The 23,246-nt window shown below is 57.9% G+C and overlaps 1 protein-coding gene and 1 long non-coding RNA gene across 18 annotated transcripts in view; one reads left to right on the top strand and one right to left on the bottom strand.

The window, feature by feature from the left end:
• Nucleotides 1–23,246, bottom strand: part of LOC101091764 (E3 ubiquitin-protein ligase UHRF1) — a 177,686-nt gene that overhangs the window by 91,132 nt on the left and 63,308 nt on the right. For 14 of the 15 annotated variants that reach the window (XM_045044228.1, XM_045044236.1, XM_045044232.1 and 11 more), the window contains one exon: nucleotides 9,322–9,419. The exons of the other annotated variant lie outside the window; for it this stretch is intronic. In XM_045044228.1, the coding sequence (XP_044900163.1) occupies nucleotides 9,322–9,419 (98 nt within the window). The remainder of the gene's footprint in view (nucleotides 1–9,321; nucleotides 9,420–23,246) is intronic. 15 annotated transcript variants of the gene reach the window in all.
• On the top strand, nucleotides 6,050–9,453 carry LOC102899064. 3 transcript variants are annotated; one of them, XR_002740699.2, is made up of 3 exons: nucleotides 6,050–6,366; nucleotides 7,257–7,611; nucleotides 8,941–9,453. It is a non-coding gene; the product is annotated as an uncharacterized LOC102899064 (long non-coding RNA). The 3 variants fall into 3 exon arrangements; XR_002740698.2 differs by having other exon boundaries at nucleotides 6,050–6,380; XR_006589376.1 differs by lacking the exon at nucleotides 6,050–6,366 and having other exon boundaries at nucleotides 6,994–7,611.

The following is a 23,246-nucleotide window of genomic DNA, read 5'->3' as shown; positions in this document are numbered from 1 at the left end:
CAGGGAACAGCGGTTCGTCTGGGGGTGCGGTCATGATGTCGGTGACACTTCAAGACGCTTTGTTAAAATCAAACAGGCGTGGCAAGCGCCACCGCTCGCTGCCCGCCGGGCCCTTCTCACGCTGTTTCCCGTCAGGGCTCACACACCTGCCTTGCTGGCCTGGGCCGCGGCCGGGCACGCCCCTCGATGGGGACCCCCTTGTCCCGGTCTCCCGTGCCGGGACGCGGAAGGCCGTTCCTCTGGGGGACACGGGGCAGGGAGGGGATCTGACTTTCAGCCGTCTTCGGATTTGCTTCCCTTCCATGCTCACAAAACCACACAAAACTTCGCATGCTCATCAGCTCCGAAGGCACGAAGCTGGCACGTTTCCACTCACTCTGTACGGCCCTCACGGACGCGGCCCGGGGCCACCCGCCTGCCGCTGGGGCCCGGGCGCCGGGCATCCTCCTTGGCCGACCGGGGAACAGGTGGTTTTAGGCCCTGGAGCTGGAAGTGGCCGAGTCGGGGACAGACAGACAACAGCACAGACTGGTGAGCGAGGACTCTGAAGACAAAGCCAGCGTGTGACAGGACAGCACCGGGAGGCGGGGGTCTGTCTGGCCAAAACCGAATGTCCAATTCGATCAGGGTGCAAATCACACGGAGGTCAGGGGCGAGAGAAAATTCCAGGCAGAGGGAAGAATCTTGGCGATCGCAGGGAAAAGGTGAGTGGACGGCGAGCCGGGAGGGCCACGTGGTGGGGCACGTGCTACGTTGGGTTGACCGGGACGCCCCTGGGAGTTTAGGGCAGGGGCACTAAGGGGTTAAAGACCCCATTAACATCCTGAGAAAGCCCTCTCTGGCCGTGGGAAATGGACTACAGCCAAGGCCGGCCTCGTGGGCTCAAGACCCGGGCAGTCACCCCTGGCCCGGGTTTAACACTCGGCCGTTGCCCGCTTGAAATTATTCCATTTTACCTTTTTTTTTAAATTTTTTTTTCAACGTTTATTTATTTTTGGGACAGAGAGAGACAGAGCATGAACGGGGGAGGGGCAGAGAGAGAGGGAGACACAGAATCGGAAACAGACTCCAGGCTCTGAGCCATCAGCCCAGAGCCCGACGCGGGGCTCGAACTCCCGGACCGCGAGATCGTGACCTGGCTGAAGTTAGACGCTTAACCGACTGCGCCACCCAGGCACCCCAATTTTACATTTTTTTAAAGTTTACTTATTGAGAGAGAGAGAGAGAGAGAGAGAGAGAGAGGAAGAGAGAGAATCCCAAGCCGGCCCTGCCACCATCAGCCCGATGTGGGGCTCAAACTCATAAACGGTGAGATGGTGACCCGAGCTGAGATCAAGAGTCAGATGCTTAACTGACTGAGCCACCCAAGTGCCCGAAATTCTTCCATTTTAGACCGAGAGGCCTAAGGGTCTCACTTCGTCCTGGGCCCGACAGGCACTACAGTCAGGCCTGGCTGCAGGGGGCCAGCGTGGAAGCCGGCAGACAAGGCAGAGCCAGGGACAACAGTAGAGTCGAGGGGGCTGGATGATTTCAAGGGCAGAGGCAAGGGTGGGGAAGGAGGAACCAAGGGCAGGGAAGACCACTGGCCCGGCCGGCAGAAGGTGGGGGGGTGAGGCAGGTGGGAGAGGTTTGGGTAAGATTGTGGTGGGCAGCAGAATGCCCCCCAAACGGCCACGTCCTAGTCCCCGGGACCAGGACTGTGTCCCCTTCCACCACAAAAGGGACACTACAGAGCCTGACCTGGGGATGATCCTGGATCCTCATGAGAGAAGAGACAATGCAGGGGCAGAGGCTGCATGGATCCAAAGAAGGGCCCGCGCCAGGGAAAGCACCCAGTCCTCCGAAGCTGAACAAGATCAAGAAAATCACTTCCGGGGGCGGAGGGGGCAGTGGGTATCTGGGTGGCTCAGTAGGTTAAGCGTCCGACTTCGGCTCAGGTCATGATCTCACAGTCCGTGAGTTCGAGCCCTGCATCGGGCCCTGTGCTGACAGCTCGGAGCCTGGAGCCTGCTTCAAATTCTGTGTCTCCCTCTCTGTCTGCCCCTCCCCTGCTCACACTCTGTCTCTCCCTCTCTCTCAAAAATAATCTTGGGGCGCCAGTCGGTTAAGCGTCCGACTTCAGCCAGGTCACGATCTCGCGGCCCGTGAGTTCGAGCCCCGCGTCGGGCTCTGGGCTGATGGCTCAGAGCCTGGAGCCTGCTTCCGATTCTGTGTCTCCCTCTCTGTCTGCCCCTCCCCCGTTCATGCTCTGTCTCTCTCTGTCCCAGAAATAAATAAACGTTGAAAAAAAAAATTAAAAAAAACAAAATAAAATAAAAAATAATCTTAAAAAAAATTAAAGTTTATAGCAGCGCTTTCAACAATAGCCAGATTATGCAAAGAGCCTAAATGTCCATCAACTGACGAACGGATAAGGAAGATGTGGTTTACAGATATACCGGAATACTACTTGGCAATGAGAAAGAACGAAATCCTGCCATTTGCAGCAACGTGGATGGAACCGGAGGGTATTATGCTGAGTGAGATAAGTCGGTCCGGAAAGGACAGATACCATATGTTTTCACTCCTATGTGGATCTTGAGAAACTTGACAGAAGACCATGGGGGAGGGGAGGGGAGGGGAAAAAATAGGTACAAACAGAGAGGGAGGGAGGCAGACCGTTAGAGACGCTTAAATACAGAGAACCGAGGGTTGACGGGGTGGGGGGAGGGGAGGGTGGGTGGTGGGCATGGAGGAGGGCACCTGTTGGGATGAGCCCTGGGTGTTGCTGTATGGAAACCAATTTGACAGCAAGTATTTTCATTAAAAAAAGAAAAAAAAAAAAGAATCGTTCCCTTAAAAATTAATTAATTAAAGTACATTAAAATAAGTTTTTAAAAAAACAGGAAAGAAAATCACTTCTGCCCCGACGTCTCCCGAAGGAGCCACCTGCCGATGCCTTGATTTCTGCCTGTGAGACTCACCCAGAAGTGTGGCCTCCCAGGCGTGGGAGAGAATCAAGTCACCGCGAATCCCTCAGGATTTCCACTCGTGTGACACCCCCACCCCCCGTGAGGCTCCCTCGGCTGTGGGAGCCACGGCCGCCTCACAGGAGGGACACCCTGGAACCCCCGTCCCCTCCGCCCGTCCAAGCACAGCCCGACTTCTGGCCGCACGCTCAGCAGGCAGGGGGCGCCCGCCTCCCGTCCCGGCGGCCCCCCCAGACCCGAGCCAGGCCCCGCCACCCGTGCAGAGGCAGGGCGACACCGTGAAGCCAGAGCCAGCCGGGCTGCGCACCGGGTTTTTTTCCCTAACGGGAAGGGCGGCCCCAAGCCTCCTGGTGGGTTCCCTGGCTGCGACCCGCCTGACCTCTCACAGAAAGGAGAGCGTCCTCACTGCGAGGCCCAGAGCAGAGAGGCACATATGCCGACCATCGCGGGGACACACGCCCCCATGGGCGAATTCCGAGTACGCGAAGTTTATCTCCGTCAAGTTATTAACGTCTTTCAAGTCATTTGCTCGGGACCCCGCGTGCCGCGGGCCTTCCTGGCCTGATGCCCTCCCGGCCACCCGGGCCCAACGATCGCAGTACGTAAGGGCAGCGCCCGGCTGTCGGGGGGCAACCCCAGGTAGCTCCTCCCCACACCCGGAAGAGGAACAAGCATCGTCAGCCCAGGGATGTGTCGCAAGAGGGCGACGTTGGGCAGGGCTGCCCGGGGCTGCCTGTTTGGGTCGGGGCCATTCTCTGAGTCACGGTCACCTGGGCCCGGGGAAGGCCTGGCACCCCACCCGGGGGTCTTTCAACGCAGGGACTCGTGAGCTGTGGGGGGAGACACCGGCCGACCCCGAGGAGTCCTCGGCCTCCACGGGCCCTACACGGCCTGACGCCCTCGTCCGCCCGCAACCCCCACCCCCGCCGCCCCCCCGCCGCCCCCCCCCCGCCCCGCCCCGCCCCAGCTGCCACCTGGTCAGGAGCAGAAGGCTGTCCCCACATCTGGAATCCAGCCCCAGGACAGAAGCCCCCTGGATCCTGATAGAGGGGCGCACTGAGCCCCGGAAGCCTCCCCGCAGAGTGGGAACAAACAGGTGAGGGGTGGGGCCCCCACAGCCAGTGAGCAATCCGCAAACCGGAACCAGAGGGGAGAGGATTGCTCCGGCCCAGGACGCAGCCTCAGGTTTTCTGACTGAAGGGCTCAGAGACTGACCCTAACGGGTTATGAGGTCGGATGGCAGACGTTTTCCAGGATGTGGATGGGGGGAATCTGCACCTCTGAGGTTGTGATACGTAACATGCCCGAAAGTACGTCCTCTGAGCAAATGTGACCTTACGTGAAGGTTAACTGTGAGGAAATATAACCTTGAGAAATACTTAACTACCCTTGTCTTGGGAAGTAGCTGGGGCTCCATGAACATGACGTCTGGAAGTTCCCTGGGAACCCCAGTCCTTCTCGGGGAGGCCCATCCCCCGCCCCAAAGGGGCCTCTCTCCCCCCAACCCCTCACCTCTACCTGCCCCTGCCAGGCTCCGGGCCAGGAGGTCTGGCCAGCGGATGAAACGCCCAGTGACCCCCAGCCAGTCTGCCCCCACCTCGGCACGGCTCCTGCTGGCAGAGGACAGCTCCCGAAAGGGGGCGACGGCAGCCAGGCCCTGGAGCGCGATCGCTCCCCAGGAGGGGCCTCTGCGTCACCAGGACTCGAGGGGGAACCTACCGCAGAGGTGACACAAGAGCCCCCTCAACCCCCCTCATCTGGTCCCCCGTGTGGGCCCGGTGCCGTGTCACTGTGTCCCACAAGCGGCTGCAGAGAGGGCCAGGTGCCTGTTGTGTGTGGTCAGGGTCCGGGAAGGAAGAGAGACTAGAAAGTCCTCCACATCCTCCTCCTCCTCCTCGGGGAGCGTCAACTAGGCCCCAGGTTCTCCGCGAGGCACGGGCACGATCCCTGATCTCACAGAGCCCGCAAGCTGGGGACCCGGCCGACCCCCGTGTCACAGAACCCTCACCCTGCCTGCCCTCGGGCCCACGGCACCACACGTCGGGAGGGCTCTACGTGCGGGCCTCCAGGCAGCAGGAGAGCACTGGCCGGCGGGAGCATGGGGCCCAGGAGGACGGCTGACCAGGGCGGACAGCGGGCAGAAGTGCTGGGCACAGCCCGGGACGACACGGACTCCACAGAGGATGCCAGACTCGATCGGCCTTGGTGCCACAGAACCAGCCCGTCCGAGATGGCCACAGAGACAGAAGGGGACCGAGCAGGCAGAGCGCCTCCCAGAGGCAGGACGCCAGGAGGCCGGGGCGTCCCCTCTGGAGTTCCCTGCCTTCTCCGGCTTCCAGGGGCAGCGCATCCCTGGCCGGCGGCCCGTCCTCTCACAGCCAGCGGCACGGGGTCCGCCCACGGCTCTGCCTCCGGCCCTCCGGCCCCCCTCGTACAACGACCCTGGTGTTGGCACCGGGACCCCAGATAATCCAGTAACGTCTCCCATCTCGGGGGCCTTCAGGTAACCCCGTCTGCCAAGCAAGCCCCTCTTACCACGCGGGGGAGCACACACACTGCCAGGCTCCCGCGAGCGGGCCGCGTGCGCCTTCGGGAGGCACTACTCAGGCCGCTCAGGTGCCGTGTGAAGAGTCCATCGTGCAAAGAAAGAAACAGTCCCCGCGTCCCTCCAACCTGGGCGCTTTCTGCTGTGGGGCACATCTCGGGAAGACCAGCACACCCGCCTACGTTCACCCAGACAGGAGCACAGTTTCTAGAACGTCGGAAACGGGACCGGGCTACCAACGGTGGTCCGCAGGCCCTGTTGTCCCCGAACCTAAGCAGACGTGGACAGCGGCCTGGGGCCACGGAGCAGAAAGAGCCGCCCTTACGCTGCAGGGTTAAGATCCCCGGGGACAGCCAGCGGCGGGGGCCGTGCAGGCGACCCCCGCCGACAACCTCGGCCTGCAAGTTCACGGTGGCGCTAGCGGGCCCGGGTACGGCGGCGGCTGTCCCGAGAGGAGCTCTCGCGCACGGCTGGGGGGGGGGGGGGGGATGGGAAGTGGCACGGCCACTGTGGAATGGGGCGTGGCAGTAACTGAAAAGGTGACGCAAGGGCTGGGACCACGTGACCCAGCAACCCCACGCCCGGTGTCCACCCAAGAAAAACAAAACACACGTCGGCACAGAAACCTGTAGTGAACGTTCACAGCAGCATCGTTTGTAACACCCCCAAAGGGGAAAGAACCAAGATACCCACCGACTGATGAACAGCTACACACGGTGTGTCCCCCACGCGTGGGAACGCGATCCGCCAGGAGCCAGAGCGAGGCGTCCCCCCCGCCCCCGCCGCCCCAAGGACGGACCCCGGACACGCAACGCTCAGGGAGGGAACCAGACCCGAGAGGCCAAGCGGGGTGTGAGTCCGCGTGGGTGAGACGTCCAGAACGGGCCCATCCAGGGACAGGAAGGGGGCTCGTGGGGGCTGGGGGAGGGGGAGGGACAGTGACTGCTTCACGCACGGGTTTACATTATAGGAGGGGTTTCTTTCTGGGGGGATACAACGCCCTAGAATCAGATGGTTGCATAGCTCTGCATACATACTAAAAAATCACTGTACTGGAGCGCCTGGGGGGCTCAGGCGGTTAAGTGTCTGACTTCGGCTCAGGTCATGATCTCAGGTCTCATGGGTTCGAGCCCCATGTCAGGCTCTGTGCTGACGGCTCAGAGCCTGGAGCCTGCTTCGGATGCTGAGTCGCCCCTTCTCTCAGCCACTCCCCCACTCGTGCTCTCTCTCAAAAATAAGTAACATTTAAGGGGCGCCTGGGTGGCGCAGTCGGTTGAGCGTCCGACTTCAGCCAGGTCACGATCTCGCGGTCCGTGAGTTCGAGCCCCGCGTCGGGCTCTGGGCTGATGGCTCAGAGCCTGGAGCCTGTTTCCGATTCTGTGTCTCCGTCTCTCTCTCTGCCCCTCCCCTGTTCATGCTCTGTCTCTCTCTGTCCCAAAAATAAATAAACGTTGAAAAAAAAATTAAAAAAAAAAAAATAAGTAACATTTAAAAACATACAATAAAATTTAAAAATTTAAATAAAAATCCCTGTATCGTACACTTTAAAGGGTGACTGTTATGGTATGCGAATTCTGTCTCCCTAAGGACGAATTTTTGCAGAGCCCAAGGTAGCCTGCTGGGGACCTGCCAGACCACAGGGCACTGGTCTGCTTTCTCTCGAGGATTCTAATCTCCCTGGACGCCCAGGCCTTTCGGAAGAAGGAACCAGGAGTCTAAATTCATGTTTCTCCCTCCGCCAGAGACCCTTTTCAGTCGTGGCGCTCAGTTTCTTCAGCTACAAAATGGGCCGATCGAGGGAGAGGGCAGGTCAGGATGACCGCAGCGAGGGACCACTAAAGGTTAATCTAACCGCACGGAACGAGGTACGCACACAGAACATGCCACACTGATCTGGGTACAAAGAGATGGCCACGTTTTGGAGATCTGGCCGTCTTCCGACAAAGCACAAGCTTTAAGAGTAAAAGCAACGCCCTCGGAGACACAGAGCACATCGTTTCCGAACCCGTCCACGAAGGCCTGGCCCATCCGGCCCCGGGCAAGCGACAAACGAACCCAGACCAAGGCCGACACACCTCTTCTGTACAGGATCACACGGTAAATATTCCCACCTACATCCTCGAGCTCGACTCTCCATCCTCGAGCTCGAGCTGACAGAGGCGATCTGTCCAGGCACGCCGCACTCTGTGTGCCGATAAAACTTTACTTGCAAAAACAGGCAGAGGGCCAGATCGGTCCACCGACCAGTTAGCTGACCCCACCCCCAGACGCCTGAAGTCCACCCCTGAAGCAACAAAACCTTTTCTTCACCTCTCCTACGGGGGACCTGAGTTCCACTGCCCACCTCCCTGATTTCCTAAATCACGACAGGGCAGAAAAAGCCACACTCTAGCCCACGCTTGGCCCAACTGGCTACACGGCCTGGGAGCCCCACACTGGCCACCCCCCTGCCGCCGGTCACCCCTCACAGGCCACACCCACTCTGTAGATGTGAGCCGGGAGATGATGAGGTTGTTCAATCTCTTACGAGCCCACCATTGGCCCACCATCTGAGGCCACCTCTTTCAAACCCTCTGTCCCGGGTTTATTAGAAAAGTACAGGAGGAGGCAGAATGCCCGGAGCGAACACCCGCAGCAGCTGGGCAATGCGATTCTTTTCAAGGTATTTTATCGTATTGTATTCGTAATTTTTTAATGTTTATTTATTTGTTGAGAGAGGGGGAGGAGAGAGACAGACACACAGACAGTGTGAGTGGGGGAGGGGCAGAAAGAGAGGGAGACCCAGAATCGGAAGCAGGCTCCAGGCTCCGAGCTGTCGGCACAGAGCCCGACGTGGGGCTCGAACCCACAAACGGCGAGATCGTGACCTGTGTCAAAGTTGGACACTTAACCGACGGAGCCACCTAGGTATAAAACAGCCCAAAAGGTATTTTAAAGGGGCACCTGGGTAGCTCCGTCGTTAGGCATCTGACTATTGATTTCGGTTCAGCTCATGAGCTCACAGTTTGTGGGATCGAGCCTCATGTCAGGCTCTGTGCTGACAGTGAGGAGCCCGCTTGGGATTCTCTCTCTCCCTCTGTGTCTCGCACACGTAGGTATGTGCACACTCTCTCTCAAAATAAATAAAGAAACTTTTTTTCTAAAAACGGCATTTTAAGGGGCACCTGGGTGGCTCAGTCAGTCAGGTGCCCGACTCTCGATTTCAGCTCAGGGCGTGATCTTGCGGTTGGGGAGTTTGAGCCCCACGTCGGGCTCCGCACGGACAGCACAGATTCTCTCTCTCCTTTTCTCTCTGTCCTTCCCCCCTTCCTCTCTCCCTCTCTCTCAAAAATAAACAAACATTAAAAAAAAGGTATTTTAAAGTAATTCTCCATTTTTAGAGCCCCCCCCCCCTTCTCCACTGTGACTGGTCACCATTTCCTGCAGGGCGTGCTTTGGGGTGAACGTGCCCCTGGACGAGCCAGGTCCTGATCCACACGACGCAGATGGGGCAGCTCAAGCGGGGCGATGCCCGCGTCCCCCGAAATGCGCCATGGCGAGGCACAGCACTGTCACTCGGACGCTGAAGGACGGGAGCGCAAACGTGAGTGCCGGACTAGAGGAGGAGCGGCCAGCAGAGCCACCCCGAGGGTTCTGGGCTCCTCTGCGCAAAGGCTCCCGGGCCCCGGACAGCCCTGAACTCAGGGCCAAACAGCAGCCGCCTTCTCCCAGCGTGCGTGCAGGCCTGACGGGCTGCCCCGGGGGGAGCCGCAGCCTTCAGTGCCTCGCTCTCCTGTGGCCACCTGGGCCTAGGGCCCGAGCACTTACTTCAGAGTCCCGGTCGTACTGGAGAGCCAAGGCCGCGGAGGACAGGTGCCCCGTAGCTGGCAGGGGTTTCTATCAGGTCCCGGCAAGGGTGATGGTTCCTACGGTGCACAAAATAAAAGCACGGTGAACGGATCGCATGCTTCAATCTCAATTCCAGACTCTACTCCTAACAGCTGCGTGTAGCCCAAGGATACTGCCTTTACCCAGACATTTCCAAATCCTTGCCAATTTGCAAGAACAGTAAAATCATAGCTGTAAGCACTTTCCCCATTGAAGTCCTGCAACAACTGCCCGTTTTAGGCTCAGCCCCTAAAAATCAGTAGCTGACGAAGTGAGGACTCCATGAGACAATCAAATTAAACCAAAGGAGCTTCTGGAAACCTTAAGATTCCGGCAGCTCCTCAGAGGTTTATAAGAAGTTCTGCCTCCTCCAAAGCCCCCCAGTCAGAAAGGCACCCCTCCAAGGAGGAGAGTCACAGGGACAACACGTATGTCTGGCGACCAGTGATGACACCCCCGGCAGGCGGAGAGCACAGGCAGAGGACAGGGCAGGGGCTGTACGGGGCCAAGATCCCACGGAGGGCAGGGTCCGAGCCAGTGAATGCGCCGCTGGGCACAGAGACACCCCAACACTATTGAGTGGACACAGGACAAGACTCCCAACCTTCGGTGTAGCCCCGGCACCTTGGACAACCCGGGCTATCAGCTCTCCCGGATGCTCCCACGTTTTCTCTTATTTTTGTCGGGTTTTTTAAATTCTTTTTTTTTTTTTTTTTTTTTTGGGACAGAGAGAGACAGAGCATGAATGGGGGAGGGGCAGAGAGAGAGGGAGACACAGAATCGGAAACAGGCTCCAGGCTCCGAGCCATCAGCCCAGAGCCCGACGCGGGGCTCGAACTCACGGACCGCGAGATCATGACCTGGCTGAAGTCGGACGCTTAACCGACTGCGCCACCCAGGCGCCCCATGGGTTTTTTAAATTCTTGAGCACGACCCCATTAAACAGATCACACGGTCTCTTCCCAGGTCAGACCCCCGGGTTGAAAGCGTCAAGCTGCGGGACTGCCCGACCTCGGGCTGCGCCCCTCTTCTGGGCAAGGTAAATAAAATCCCGAGGCCTCCCCGGCCTGCGCCTGCGCCCCGCACAGCTGCCTCCCCCTCCACAGCCCGGCTAGCACCTGCCGGAGGCAAGGCTCAAGTCTGAGGACCCCGCCCTGGAGGTGTGGCTGGCAGAGCGCAGCCCCCAGGATGTCCACGCCCTCAAGCCCTCATCCCTGCAACCTGAGGCCCGGCTCCCTTCCGCAGCAGAGGGGACTCTGCAGGTTAAGGACCTTCAGGCGGGAAGATGACCCTCGGTCACGGGCGGAGCAGGAGGGTCAGAGAAGGCCACACGACAACAGGAGCAGAGGCCGCACCGTCACACTGGGAAGGAGGAAGGTGGTGCCCCTCGAAGCCGCACAGGCAAAGAACGGACTCCCGCCGGAGCCGCCGGACGGAGCCGGCCCTGCCCACGCCTCGGCGGCAGCCCCGTGAGACCCGTGCCCGCGTCCTGGCCTCCCGATGGGGAGCATCGGTGTGCGCGGTTTTCAGTCACGAAGCGTGGTTCCCCGTTACAGCGGCACAGGGACACTCACACGGTGGCCTCTGTGTGCATTTCCCGCATTTCAGGGGCGTGGAGAGATCTCTTCACTTCCACTGACGGAGCGGACTCTAGGCCGCGAGCTGCTGGCCTCGGGCTTTTTTGCTCCTGTGTCGAGGGGATCACGTGTCTCCCTCCTCGCTCCTGACGGTCTCTGCACAGGCTGTTCCCACGCTGGGCATGGGCCACACCCACCAGCACGTGGTCTGAAAGGCAGAGACCACCAACCGGGGCCCGCGGTTCTCAGCTGGACAGACCCAGCGCTGCCGGGCCACCAAGACCATGGGTCCTACTACCCTCCTGCTCCGGGGGACAACGGCACTGACCCCCGAGCTGGGAGGCCGGGGTCGGGCCCCAGTTCTGTGGCCACAGCCCAAAGACAGCCTCTGTCCACCCTGACCCATGTCCACAGTGACCAAGGGGCCAGGCCCACCCGCCTCCACTGCTCCTTCAGGGGCCGCGTCCCCTACCCCCCCCCCCCCCCGCCCCCACACGGCTGGCCAGCAGCCACCCTGGAGGTGCTGGGATGCCAGAGCCTGGCCTCAGGGCCCTGAAGCGTGGGCCGGGCACAGTGACAGCCTCCCAAACAGGACAGCATGGGAACAGGGAAGGGAGTGAGCTTACAGTGGAGACACCGGACGGCCCACCTCAGCCGGGGGACCAAGGCCAACACCGCGGTGACAGCACGCACCGCCGAGGTGGTGTCAGGGGGAGGGCGCTTCACTCGGGGGGTCCTCCTCCCTAAACCCATCGCCCCAGTCTCACTACGAGAACAGCAGCAGACGCACCCAAGGAAGGGCCTTCTAGAAAACCCCTTGCCCGGGCCTCTCGAAACTGTCACGGAGCATGGAGCTGAACAGAGTGCGGACTTTACTTACTAAGAATGTATCAACATTCGTTCATTAACTGCAACAAATGCTCCAGCCTGAGAGGAGGTCCCAGTGGGGAGACCGTGTGGGGTGCGGGGAGCACTCTCAATTTCTCTGTCCCAGCAAGATGCTTTAAAAAAATAAAGTCTGAGTAACGTTTTTAAAGAAAAACAAAACAGAAAGGCCCGGGCAAGGCAGGCTGGGTTTGATGCTTCCTGTTGCCCAGGCTGGCCCGCCCCAGCCGCTGACCTCACTGTGGGCCCCGGGAAATCTGGGGCGCTAAGAATAGAACCCGGGAGGGGAGTCCGGTTGCAACAAGGTAAGAGCCTGCAGTGGCGACCTGAGACATCAGACATCGATGTCCCTAAAAGGCACCGTCTGACCATCCCTCCTTTAAAAAGGCACAATCTGACCACTGGAAGAGGCTGTTACTCTGACCGCGGGCACGCAGAGGCTGAGGCAGCAGGCTGGGTGGTGTTCGCTTCACGCCCCCACCCCCCCAAAGGGCAGGCAGGCGGGGCCAGGAAGCAGCAAAAGCCAGCTGCACCTCAAGGCTGAGGCATGAGGGACTGCCACCACCTGGTGGCCTCTCTGGGGAACCCCCTGCTTGGCTGGGTAAGGAACCCCTGAGTCCCCTGGTCCTACCAGCTCTCAGCTGTCCAGGGCTGACCCTCAGGGTAGGTCTGGAGGGCTGGCCCACACCAGACCACACTGCCCACTCGTGCCCTGGAGCTGGGCCCGGGTTTTGGGAGGCAGAGCGCTGACTGGGCAGCCTCCGGGCCAGATGGGAAGGGAGCCCTCACCTACTCATTCAGCTACCTGGCCAGGAGGACCGGACGCCCAACTCTGCCTGCTCGTCCACGGCCACAAGCCCCAGGTGGCCCTCCAAAGGGGCCCGGCATCCCCTGCTCTCCACCCAAGCCTACAGGGGCTATTCGTGCCCCTCACAAGGCAGGGAGACCCCCAAAGCCTCAGAAGGTCCACCGACCTGAACACACTATCGTCAGATCAGTATGAACTCCGGCTTTCCGAAAAACGTACATATACAGACAGATGGACGCAGAAATGAACACAGGCGCGCACGGAGGCGTGCGTGGGTTCGGATTCCCATTCCCAAGCTCTGTCGACTGGCAGGAGAGGCCCCGACACCCCCCGACACCCAGCTCACCGTTCTCAAATGCCATTCTCCAACGTGGAGAGGTGTCCTATTCCGGGGCTGAGGCAGGAAATGTACAAGGTGAGCCGCGAGAGCATCTCCAGCGCCTCGGAGGAGCAGGAAGGAAGGCAACCCTCCCTAGAGGGTGTGGTCACGGAGGAAGGACACAGGACCCCAGTCGAGGAGCGCCCAATGGCCAAAGCCAAGGGCCACTGAGGCGACAGAATGGTGACGGTGCCGGACTACAACGCGCAGGACAGAATAAATGCTCCTAACTCTGCACTGGCGCAAAATTCAAAACATAGCACAAAGGAGGCAGAAGGGGCCGCCCTCTTCCACAAAAGAATTCCAATTCACAGACGGAGAAGCAGCCAGAGCCACAGTAAAAACCAGCGCAGGGAGATGCCCGGCAGGTGCCGCAACGGACGGGCACAGGTGTGAGAGGAAACAGGGCGTCGGCACCGTCTCAAAGTCCCGACGGGAAAAGCAGCACCTTTCCCTGCAGACCCCCGGGCGGCGGCACCGCCGTAACCGTGGGACGGGGGCTGACGTCACCCACCGGCAAAGAGACACAGCGGCTGGCGGCACAGAGAACGCAGCCTGTCCCACACCGCGTGACCTGCCTCCGAACCCCAGAGAACACCGGGCACGAGGCACGCTGAGGGACGTCCCGCAGGATCCCCGACCAGCGTTCTCCAAAAGCACCGAGGTCACAAGAGAATCAGCAAAGACGGAAACGGTCCCAGCCCCGAAGAGCCGGAGGTGTGATGGCTGAACGCGGTACAGGGTCCCGGGTGGGGCTCTGGGGCAGAACGGGGACACGCGTGTGACAGCTGGCGGAATCCAAATAAAGGCTGTGGTTTGGTAAATACCCTTGCTCTGTGCTGCCTGCTTCGTGTGGGTTATTCTGCAGTTATGTTCCATGCTAGCAGCGGGGAGGTGGCTGAAAAGTACCCGAGAACTCTCGATGCTGTCTTTGTAACATTTCAATCCGTCTAAAATTGTTTCCAAATAAAAACTCAAAAAAAAAAAAAAAAAAGCCAACCTTTACCTCTGTGCTCTGAAGCTCGCTGCACAGCAGGTTTTAGCTGCAAGAAGAGAGTGGCTGTAAAAAGATCCAGACCGACAAGCGAAGAAAAGCAAGCTGACGCCACACTGCAAGCTAGCTTCAGGACCCACGGAAGACCCAGGCTGCCGAACCCAAGTGTCAGCTCCTCCCTGCCTGCAAGAGGCCAGGAAGCGACACGTCTCATCGATCTTCCCATGCTGGCCAAAGACCCTCTTACTCACAGCCTCGCGCCAAACCCTCCGTATCCTGAGGGGCACTGAAACCCAACCGTGGACGTCGTGATGGCTCAGTCAGGGACGTGGCGGGCGCCCCAGGCTGTGTGGATCCCGACGAAGAAGGGTCTGGTCTCGTTACGTGGAGACGTAAGAACCACATTACCTTCCTTACTGCCCACCCCCAACAGCAGACACAACTCAGGATGACAACACTTACAGTAAACTAGACAGTGTGGCACCAGCACGAGGACGGACACAGAGATCGACACAAGAGATCGACAGTCCAGAAATAAATCCACACTTGTGTCTTAATTGTTTATTTTGCGAGAGAGAGAGAGCGCTCGAGCATGGGCAGGGGAGGGGCAGAGAGAGAGGGGGACAGAGGATCCAAAGCAGGCTCCGGGCGGTCAGCCCAGAGCCCGATGGGGGCTTGAGCGCATAAACCGCGAGATGGTGACCTGAGCCGTCGAGAGGCGGACACTCAACCGACGGAGGCACCCAGCCGCCCCCGGAAATAAATCTGCACTTGTAAAGCCAGCTGATTTTCCCGGAGCTGCAAAGACCAGTCGAAGGGGAAAGAACACTCTTTTCAACAACCGGCCCCCCGTGCGAGAAAGAATGAAGGTGGACCCCTACCTCACACCACATGCAAAACTCACCTCAAAATGGATCCTAGGTCGAAACGCAAGAGCTCAATCTAGAAAACGCTTAGAAGACGACACATGAATTAACCTTTGTGACCACGGATTAGGCAATGGTTTCTAGACGCAACACCAACACCACAGCCACAGAGCAAGGGAGGAAAAAGGAGGCCAAAACCCCAGAGAAAGTGGTAACGGGGCAGTCGGGGCCTGTTCCTGAAATGATGACACTTTTCACACTATGTCCTCTGTGTTCACCAACTTTCTCCCTGGAGAGCATGGTGGTGTCGTGGGGACAACCACAGGCTCCAGAGGCCTGGGTCAAGCTCCAGTCATGTGAGCTGGGGCAAGTTCCTAACTGGGCCTCAGTTTCCTCATCTGTAAAGTGGGGTCACCATGTTAATGCCCTACTCGTGCAGTTGTGGGGGCTTAAATAAGGCAACCGACATAAGCACTTAAAGGAGTCCCCGGCACACTGCAAGCCCTCCACAAATGGCACTTGTTACGGGCTCACTCAGCCTGGGGCACCTGGGTGGCTCAGTTGTTTTTCAGTGTCAACTTCAGCTCAGGTTATAATCTCATGATTTGTGGCTTCGAGCTCCACACTGGGCTTTCTGCTGTCAGTGCTGGATCTCTGCCCCCACTTCTCTCTGCCCCTTCCCTGCTTGTGCTCTCTCTCTCAAAAATAAACATTTTCACAAAATGGTACTTATTTCCAAAAAACCAAAAAGCATCCAACTCTTGATTTCGGCTCAGGGCATGATCTCACTGTCTGGGGTTCGAGCCCCGAGTCAGGCTCTGTGCGGATAATCAGGCTCGAGCCTGCTTGGGACTCTCTCTCTCCCTCTCTCTCTGCCCCTCTCCCATGCGCTCTCGCTCTCTCTCAAAATAAACTTTAAAAAAAGGAAAACAGAGGCTCCCTCGGGGAAAGCGGGCAGATCTGATGACACGTGGGGTGGCACGACACCCTCACCGACCTGTGCTCCTGGTGGCCGTGCGGGGGGGTCTCTGAAGGGGAACCTGGCCACACCTCTTTTTTAGAAAACGCCCACCTCCTACCAACCAGCTGCCTTTACGTTCAGGACACACGGCCTCCCCGTCCGCCCAGACGCCTCTACAGGACCCTCCCCTGCAGGGTCTGGAGCATGAAAGGCGGCCAACACCTTGGCACCTGGGGGGGGGGGGGTGTTGCTAAATACAGACTTCTGAGGGAGCGCCAGGGCCTGGGAAGTTTCTGGCCTGGTGCCCCGAGCTGTGAGATGCCTGGAGGTGATCGGCCCTGTTCTGCGGGACCCACGGCACGCACTTCACATGTTGGAAAGGAGCGAGCGTGCTCGTACGTGTCTTTCTCAACGGTGACCTCCTCCGGCGGCTAGGGGCCACAGATCAGGGAGGGAGACAAGAGTAACATCTCGAAGCACTGGGTAAGGATGGACTTTCAATCAACGGTGCTGGGTCAACTGGGCAGCCCTTTAGGAAAAGGCAGTCAGACTGTACATCCCAATGGATGAGGGGTCTGCACGAAGAGCAGGTGACCACACGAGTGCTGGGAAAAACCACGCGGAGTCCCCCTCCGACTCAGCACCAAAAAGCCTTTCCAATTAGGACTCCAAATCCAGACACGATAGAAAAAGAAAGATCCATAAACTCTACTATATCAAAAATTATTTCAAAACACACATACTGCTTCAGGGCAAATAAACAAAAACAAAAAATCCCCCATTAAAAAGTCAAAACGCATGCTCTCGCTGTGCCCCTAACCCACTCACATTTCGTCTCTGTCTCTCTCAAAAATAAACATTAAAAAAAATTTTTTTTTTTTTTAATTAAAAAGGGGCACCTGAGGGACTCAGTCAGTTAAGCGTCCAACTTTGGCTCAGGTCATGATCTCACGGTTTGTGAGTTCGAGCCCCGTGTCAGGCTCTGTGCTGACAGCTGGGAGCCTGGAGACTGCTTCCGATTCTGTGTCTCCCACTCTCTCTCTGCCCCTCCCCTGATCACGCTCTGTCTCTCTCTCTCAAAAATAAACATTTAAAAAAATTTTTTTAATAAAAAAAATAGACAAAATGCAACTGGTGAAACTCAGAACAAATATTTATAAAAATACCACAAAGGGCTCATGGCTAACCTCCCTAATGTATGTGAGAGTTTTACAAGGGAGGAAAGGCAAGAAATCCCATTTAAAAAGGGGTGGAAGGGGCGCCTGGGTGGCTCAGCTGGTCGAGCATCCGACTTCAGCTCAGACATGATCTCACACTTTATGAGCTCGAGACTCGTGTCGGGCTCTGTGCTGACAGCTCGGAGCCCAGAGCCTGCTTCGGATTCTGTGTCTCCCTCTCTCTCTGCCCCTCCCCCACTCATGCTCTGTCTCCCTCTGTCTCAGAAATGAACAAACATTAAAAATAAATAAAAATTTAAAAAATTTTAAAAAGGGGTTAAAAGTATGAACAGGCAGTTCACAGAAAAGATGTAAAAATGGTCTCTGACATATTAAATACTGTTCAGCCTCCCTCATCATTCCCGAAATGCTAATTAAAACCACACGGCACATCCTGCTGATAAGGCTGGGGGGACCAGACCTGTCATCCCACAGGGCCGATGGGAGTAAACCCATACCACCCTCTGGAAGCGAACTGGGCAGAAGCTGACGAAACACATCTACGCTTCACTTCTGGCCCAGCGATCTCGCTGCTAGAAATTCACCCCGAAGATGCTCTCCCACGAATACAAAAGTACCTACACGCCAGGGCTTTCGCTGCAGCGCCGTTTACAACTGTCAGACACTGGAAACAACCTAAACGCCCAGACACAGGGGAGGCTGAAATAACCGTGCCGCGCCCCACGGTGGACACCATGCGGCTGCGCAGAAGAGGACGTCGCCATGGCCAGGTGAAGAGGCTTCCAGGATACGCCCTTCAGTGAAAAGCGCAGAGTTCAAGTTTACTGTGCGACACTTAATGTGAAAAAGGCGGGGACAGGAGACGACACACACGTCTGCTCTTTTGAGGAGCAGTGGAAGGATAAGCCAGAGACGACTGAGATCATTCCCTGCAAGGAGGGGTGGCATCTGTCTCCAGACGTCTTTCTGCACAGTCCTGCTAATGTCCCGCCTCCTGGATGAATGAATGAGTGAATGAATGAATGAAATCAACAAGAGTTGGGGAGGGGGAGGAATTCTCTAACAAATACTACAAATAAACACAAGCCAGATTTCAGGTAAATAATAGAACCACAGTAAAGAAAAAAGGAAGACTAACCCAGGCCACTTTTAAACACAATTTTGGGGGCGCCTAGGTGGTTCAGTCAAACGTCCAACTATTGGTTTCGGCTCAGGTCACGATCTCGCGGTTCGTGGGTTCGAGCCCCACGTCTGGCTCTGTGCTGACAGCTCGGAGCCTGGAGCCTGCTTCAGATTCTGTGTCTCCCTCTCTCTCTGCCCCTCCCTAGCTTGCACTATGTCTGTCTGTCTGTCTATCTCTCTCTCTCTCTCTCTAAAATAAACAAACATTAAAAAAAAAATTTAAGGGGCGCCTGGGTGGCTCAGTGGGTTAAGTGTCCGACTTCAGCTCAGGTCATAATCTCGCGGTTCATGGGTTCGTGCCCCGCGTCAGGCTCTGTGCTGACGGTGCAGAGCCTGCTTGGGATTTTCTCTCTCTCCCTCTCTCTCTCTGACCCTCCCCACTCGTGCCCTCTCTCTCCCTCTCAAAATAAACAAACATTTTCAAAAAACCACAATTTTGCAACCATATGCCTTGGAAATAAAAGATCCAACAAATTATTAACTTCTACTCCACAGGCTTCTTTTACAGCTGGTGATGAGGCCGAGTTCTTGCTGACAGAGAGGGGGTTATAACATAGGAACGCAGAAGACAGCAAGGAGCCTGCGGGGGGGCACTGGGCGTGGAAATCTCAACGTGAACCCCTGGGCACCGGCGTGCATATGTGCGTATGCCAGAAGCAGAAACATCTGTGTGTGTGATATACGCGCACGTATCACAGGAATGCCGATACTCGCACATGGGTAATCATTCCCAGCTTTGGCCAACGAGAGGGCCGAGAAGCACAGACACCCCATTGACGATGAGCACAGGAAACACCCAGATCTTGGTTTCTGAACGGCACTGTCCACAAGAACAAGGCTCCGTGGAGAAGTGGTCGACCCCAGAGGAGGGGCAGGGAGAGCACAGGACGGGCCTGGGACGCCCACTGCGTCCCAAAGTCAGGAAGCACGCACGGAACGGCGAGGACATGCCAAGGGACACAACGAGCCACCTCGAGGGGCTCTTCCTCCGGATAAATTTGGGACCATAATGACGGCACCGGATCACAACCTACTGGATCGGGTAAGAATCCACGAGCCCACACGGATATAAACAAACAAACGGGGAAGAAGAGACAGCTTGTCCCTACAGCGGAAAACCAATCAACGAATGCAAAAGGAACGATGGAATCGATCCTCCTTTGGCCTGAGTTGACAAGGGCCGCTAAGACCGACAGTGGACGCTGGAGGAGAGGCGTCCACGTGGTCTCAGACTATCTCCCCGCAAGAAACTTACCAAGTGCTAATTGAAAAGTAGTAACTTTAGGACAGAGATCCCTGCTTACCCCAGAGATGGAGGTGAATATCCCCAGACATGGAACACACCGACCCCAGGGGCCTCCGGATACAACGTACAAAGAAGGACAGAAGGTCACTTGTGGGATGTTCCTGCCAAAAGTACGTAACGGGGAGGAAGCGTCAGACAAACCCACATTGAGGGACATCCCACAGAATAACCAGCCTGTCTTCTCCCAAAGGTCAAAGTCATGAACTCCAAACACACTCAGGAACGGTTCCAGGTTAAAGGAAACAAAACCGGTCTGACAACTGAACACGGTGTGGGATCCCAGACTCTCTCTTGAGAATTTCGAGAATTAATTTCCTGATTTTGACAAGTTGTCGGGAAGACAGATTGTCTTGTCTGGAAGAACTGAACACGGAAGTATTTCGAGGTAAAGGGGCATCTCTCTGAAACAGCTCAGGGAAAGTGCAGAGGGAGAGGGAGAGGGAGAGGGAGAGGGAGAGGGAGAGGGAGAGGGAGAGGGAGAGGGAGAGGGGGAGAGAGGGGGGGGAGAGAGAGAGGGAGAGGGAGAGAGAGAGAGAGAGAGAGAGAGAGAGAAGGAACAGAGCAGACGAGTGAAACGTTCACACTCGGGAGAAACGCATCCCGGAATTCTCTGTGTTATTCTTGCAACTTTTCCGTAAATCTGAAAATCTGCCTCTAAAAACGTTCACGGCAAGAATTAAAGAGGAAGCACCCGGGTTGGAAAAGTAACCACAGGCGGGAGTGCTTGGGCAGGAGGCCTGGAGCTGGGAGCGCCGCGGACTCGGCTGCAGGCACCTGCTTCGCACCTGCTTCGCGCATCAGGAGCAAACACGGGGTCTGCCAGCCCACCTACATCTCCACTCGGCTCCACGGGGTCCGGGAAGCAGCGCGGGCAAAGGCCACCTGTCCGCCTGGCCCACGGCCACGGGCAAGGGGCTGGAGCCACGCAGAGAGAGGGCCGGATGCCAGCTTCCTCGGGGACCCCCGAGCAAGCTCCCTGCACAGCCAGAGAGGCCTAGCAGAGGCTCGGAACACCAGCCCTTTCTTTATTCACACGCAGAGGTCTCAGGTGTTCCGTAAGTCACCACGTAAAACCATAATCATTAACCAAACAACCTTCCTAGGTCTCCACAAACGTGCCCTGTGACTGTGCGTGGGCAGCGGGTGGGGCCGGGGCTGGGCCACGCGCCGGTACACGAGTCATGTGCCCAGAGAGGCCCTGCTCCTCCCTTCCGGCCCCGGTGAGCCTGGACAGGTTCGCTGGCCTCCCCGAGCCCCACCCTCCTTCTGGAGTCCGCTCTGGGCCGTCCCTCGGAGCCCACGGTGGGGTGAGATGACAGCAGGGGGGAAGGGCCGACGCAGAGGGCACAGTTAACCCCGGTGCCGGCACGGCTCTAAACGCCTGGCACGTCTGACCGGCCCCGACCCTGGGAAGCAGGTACTGCGACCGCAGCCCATTTCACGGAGGAGGAAACTGAGGCACGGGGCGGCGGAGTGACTGGTCTGAGGCCACGCCGCGAGCAAAAGGGGGGCCGAGCCCACCAGCAGGGAGACGCGTGAAAGCCCCGGCGCTCCGCTGCCCCGTAGCCTCCAGACCGCGGGCCTTCGTGAACGTCCCAAGAGTCCAAGGGGGGAGACGCTGGCCAACGTTTTTATAATCTTAGTGAGGGGCGGGGGGAGGGGGAGACCTCTCCAAGCAGGTCACAAGACCAGGAACTTTAGAGGAAAAGACAAATCTGGCAATAAACTTGCAAAGATTCTATGTACCAACACATCAAAAATAAAGCTGAAAGATAAATGGGAAGCTGAGAAAAAAACAAAAAAAAAAAAATGTGTGACACAAAAGGGTGCTAACAGCCCTAATGCAGGAAAGGTTATTATAAGATGCTTTTCTCAACCGGAGGCGATCCTGCCCCCAGACGACATCTGGGGACATCTGTGGCTGCCACGCTGGGGGGCTCCTGGCATCCAGCGGGTGGGGCCAGGAATGCTGCTCAGACCCCACGGTGCCCGGGACACCCCCTCCCCACCCCACCCGAGAACGGCCCGGTTCAGAGATATCAAACGGTTTGAGAACTCCCGTCGCGAATCAAGAAAAAACACGAGCGCGCCAGTTTAACAGGTGGGCAGCGGCTACGAACCGGTCATTCAAAAAAGAGGCGACTGGGAGGTGACAGATGACAAGGACAGACGGACGCTGGGGCTGCCGTCCGTATGACGAGAACCTCCAGCCACCGTGGGAGCACCAACCCCGACCGCCTTCCTGGGGACAAACGAGCAACCCACCTCGAGATATAAAAGGCGTCCACGCTCCAAGCGCCCGCGCTCACAAGCCCACCTCGAAGAACCAGCAGCCAGGACGCTCACTGCAGCGACGCTTAAAGAGAAAAGAATCCACGGAATCCAAGGAGAAAAGCACGCACGCCCCAACAAAGACGAAGGCGCAGTTGGTCAGGGAAACGGAAAGACGCAGTCCACCGGACACGGCAGTGACCCGGAGAGCCGGGGCCAAGATCCAGGGTGGTAGGATCCGGGGGAATTCGTAACCCACCCAGACTTGTGCCTCCAGCGGGAATACTTGCGCTGACCTTTGTAAGACCGAAGCGTACTCGGAGCCCACGTGCAGAGCTGTGCCTGGGACCCAGAGGACCCCGCCCTCCAGCAGCTCAACCGGCTGCTCCATCCAGGGAGACGAGAACCAAGTCCTGGGAGTAAGCCTTCAGCCAAACCATTAGAGCACCCGCTCTACCTAATTCACATTTAAAGTACCGCGAGTCTGGGGCGCCCGGGTGGCTCAGTCACGGAAGTGTCCCGCTTCGGCTCAGGTCATGATCTCGCGGTTTGTGAGTTCGAGCCCCGCGTCGGGCCCTCTGCTGCCAGCACAGAGCCTGCGTCAGCTTCTCCGTCCCCTCTCTCTCTGCGCCTCCCCTGCTCGCGCACGCTCACTCTCTCTCCCAAAAATACACATTCTGTCGATTTAATTTTTGTGTAAGTTTCTTTCTTTTGAGAGAGGCAGAGAGAGAGAGAGAGAGAGCAGGGGACGAGCCTTGAGAAGGGGGAGAGAGAGCATCCCAGGCAGGCTCCGCAGCGGCAGCGCAGAGCCTGATACGGGGCTCGAACCCGCAAACCGTAAGACCGTGTTCCGAGGCCACACCAAGAGCCGGAGGCCTAACCGACTGAGCCCCCCCCCAGGGGCCTCGGAATTACGCGCTTTCAAAGGGTGAGCGGACGGCCCGGGAATTCTACTTCATAAAGGTGCCGTTTAAAAAACCCAGCACCCTGGAAAATGAACACATCAGAGCTCGCCCACCACTTCGGAGCCCCGCCTGAATGTATCCAGAACGCTGGGACCGCCCGCGTCGCCTGCCGCAGACCGGTCTCCGGGTTCACCGCCGGGCCCGCCTTACACCCAAGACCAGCCTGCCCGCCTGCCTGCCTGCGAGTGGGAGTGACGCGTGACCCAGATCTGGAACCCCGGGACAGCATCAGAGCCACAAACCAGTCAGCTTAGACGGGGCGACGGAGAAGAGGCCAAAACCACAGAGAAGGTGATGACGCAGCGTCGGGGCCTCCCAAGCCCGGGCCGGAGGGGGCAGGACCTCGCGGACACTTTCCCGTGCGACGGTCCCGCGAGGGCTCTGTCACGCTTGTCTCACCGAGGGCGAGGAGGAACGGACGAACGACGGACACCACGCGGGCAGACGGACGGGCACAGGAGCGCCCCTGAGCCCCCCGGGCTCTTTCACGGAC

The sequence above is a fragment of the Felis catus genome, chromosome A2 (genome assembly GCF_018350175.1).
Source record: "Felis catus isolate Fca126 chromosome A2, F.catus_Fca126_mat1.0, whole genome shotgun sequence".
Classification (NCBI taxonomy): domain Eukaryota; kingdom Metazoa; phylum Chordata; class Mammalia; order Carnivora; family Felidae; genus Felis; species Felis catus.
Note: the sequence above shows the minus strand (reverse complement) of the source record. Positions and strands in the feature narration are given on the sequence as shown.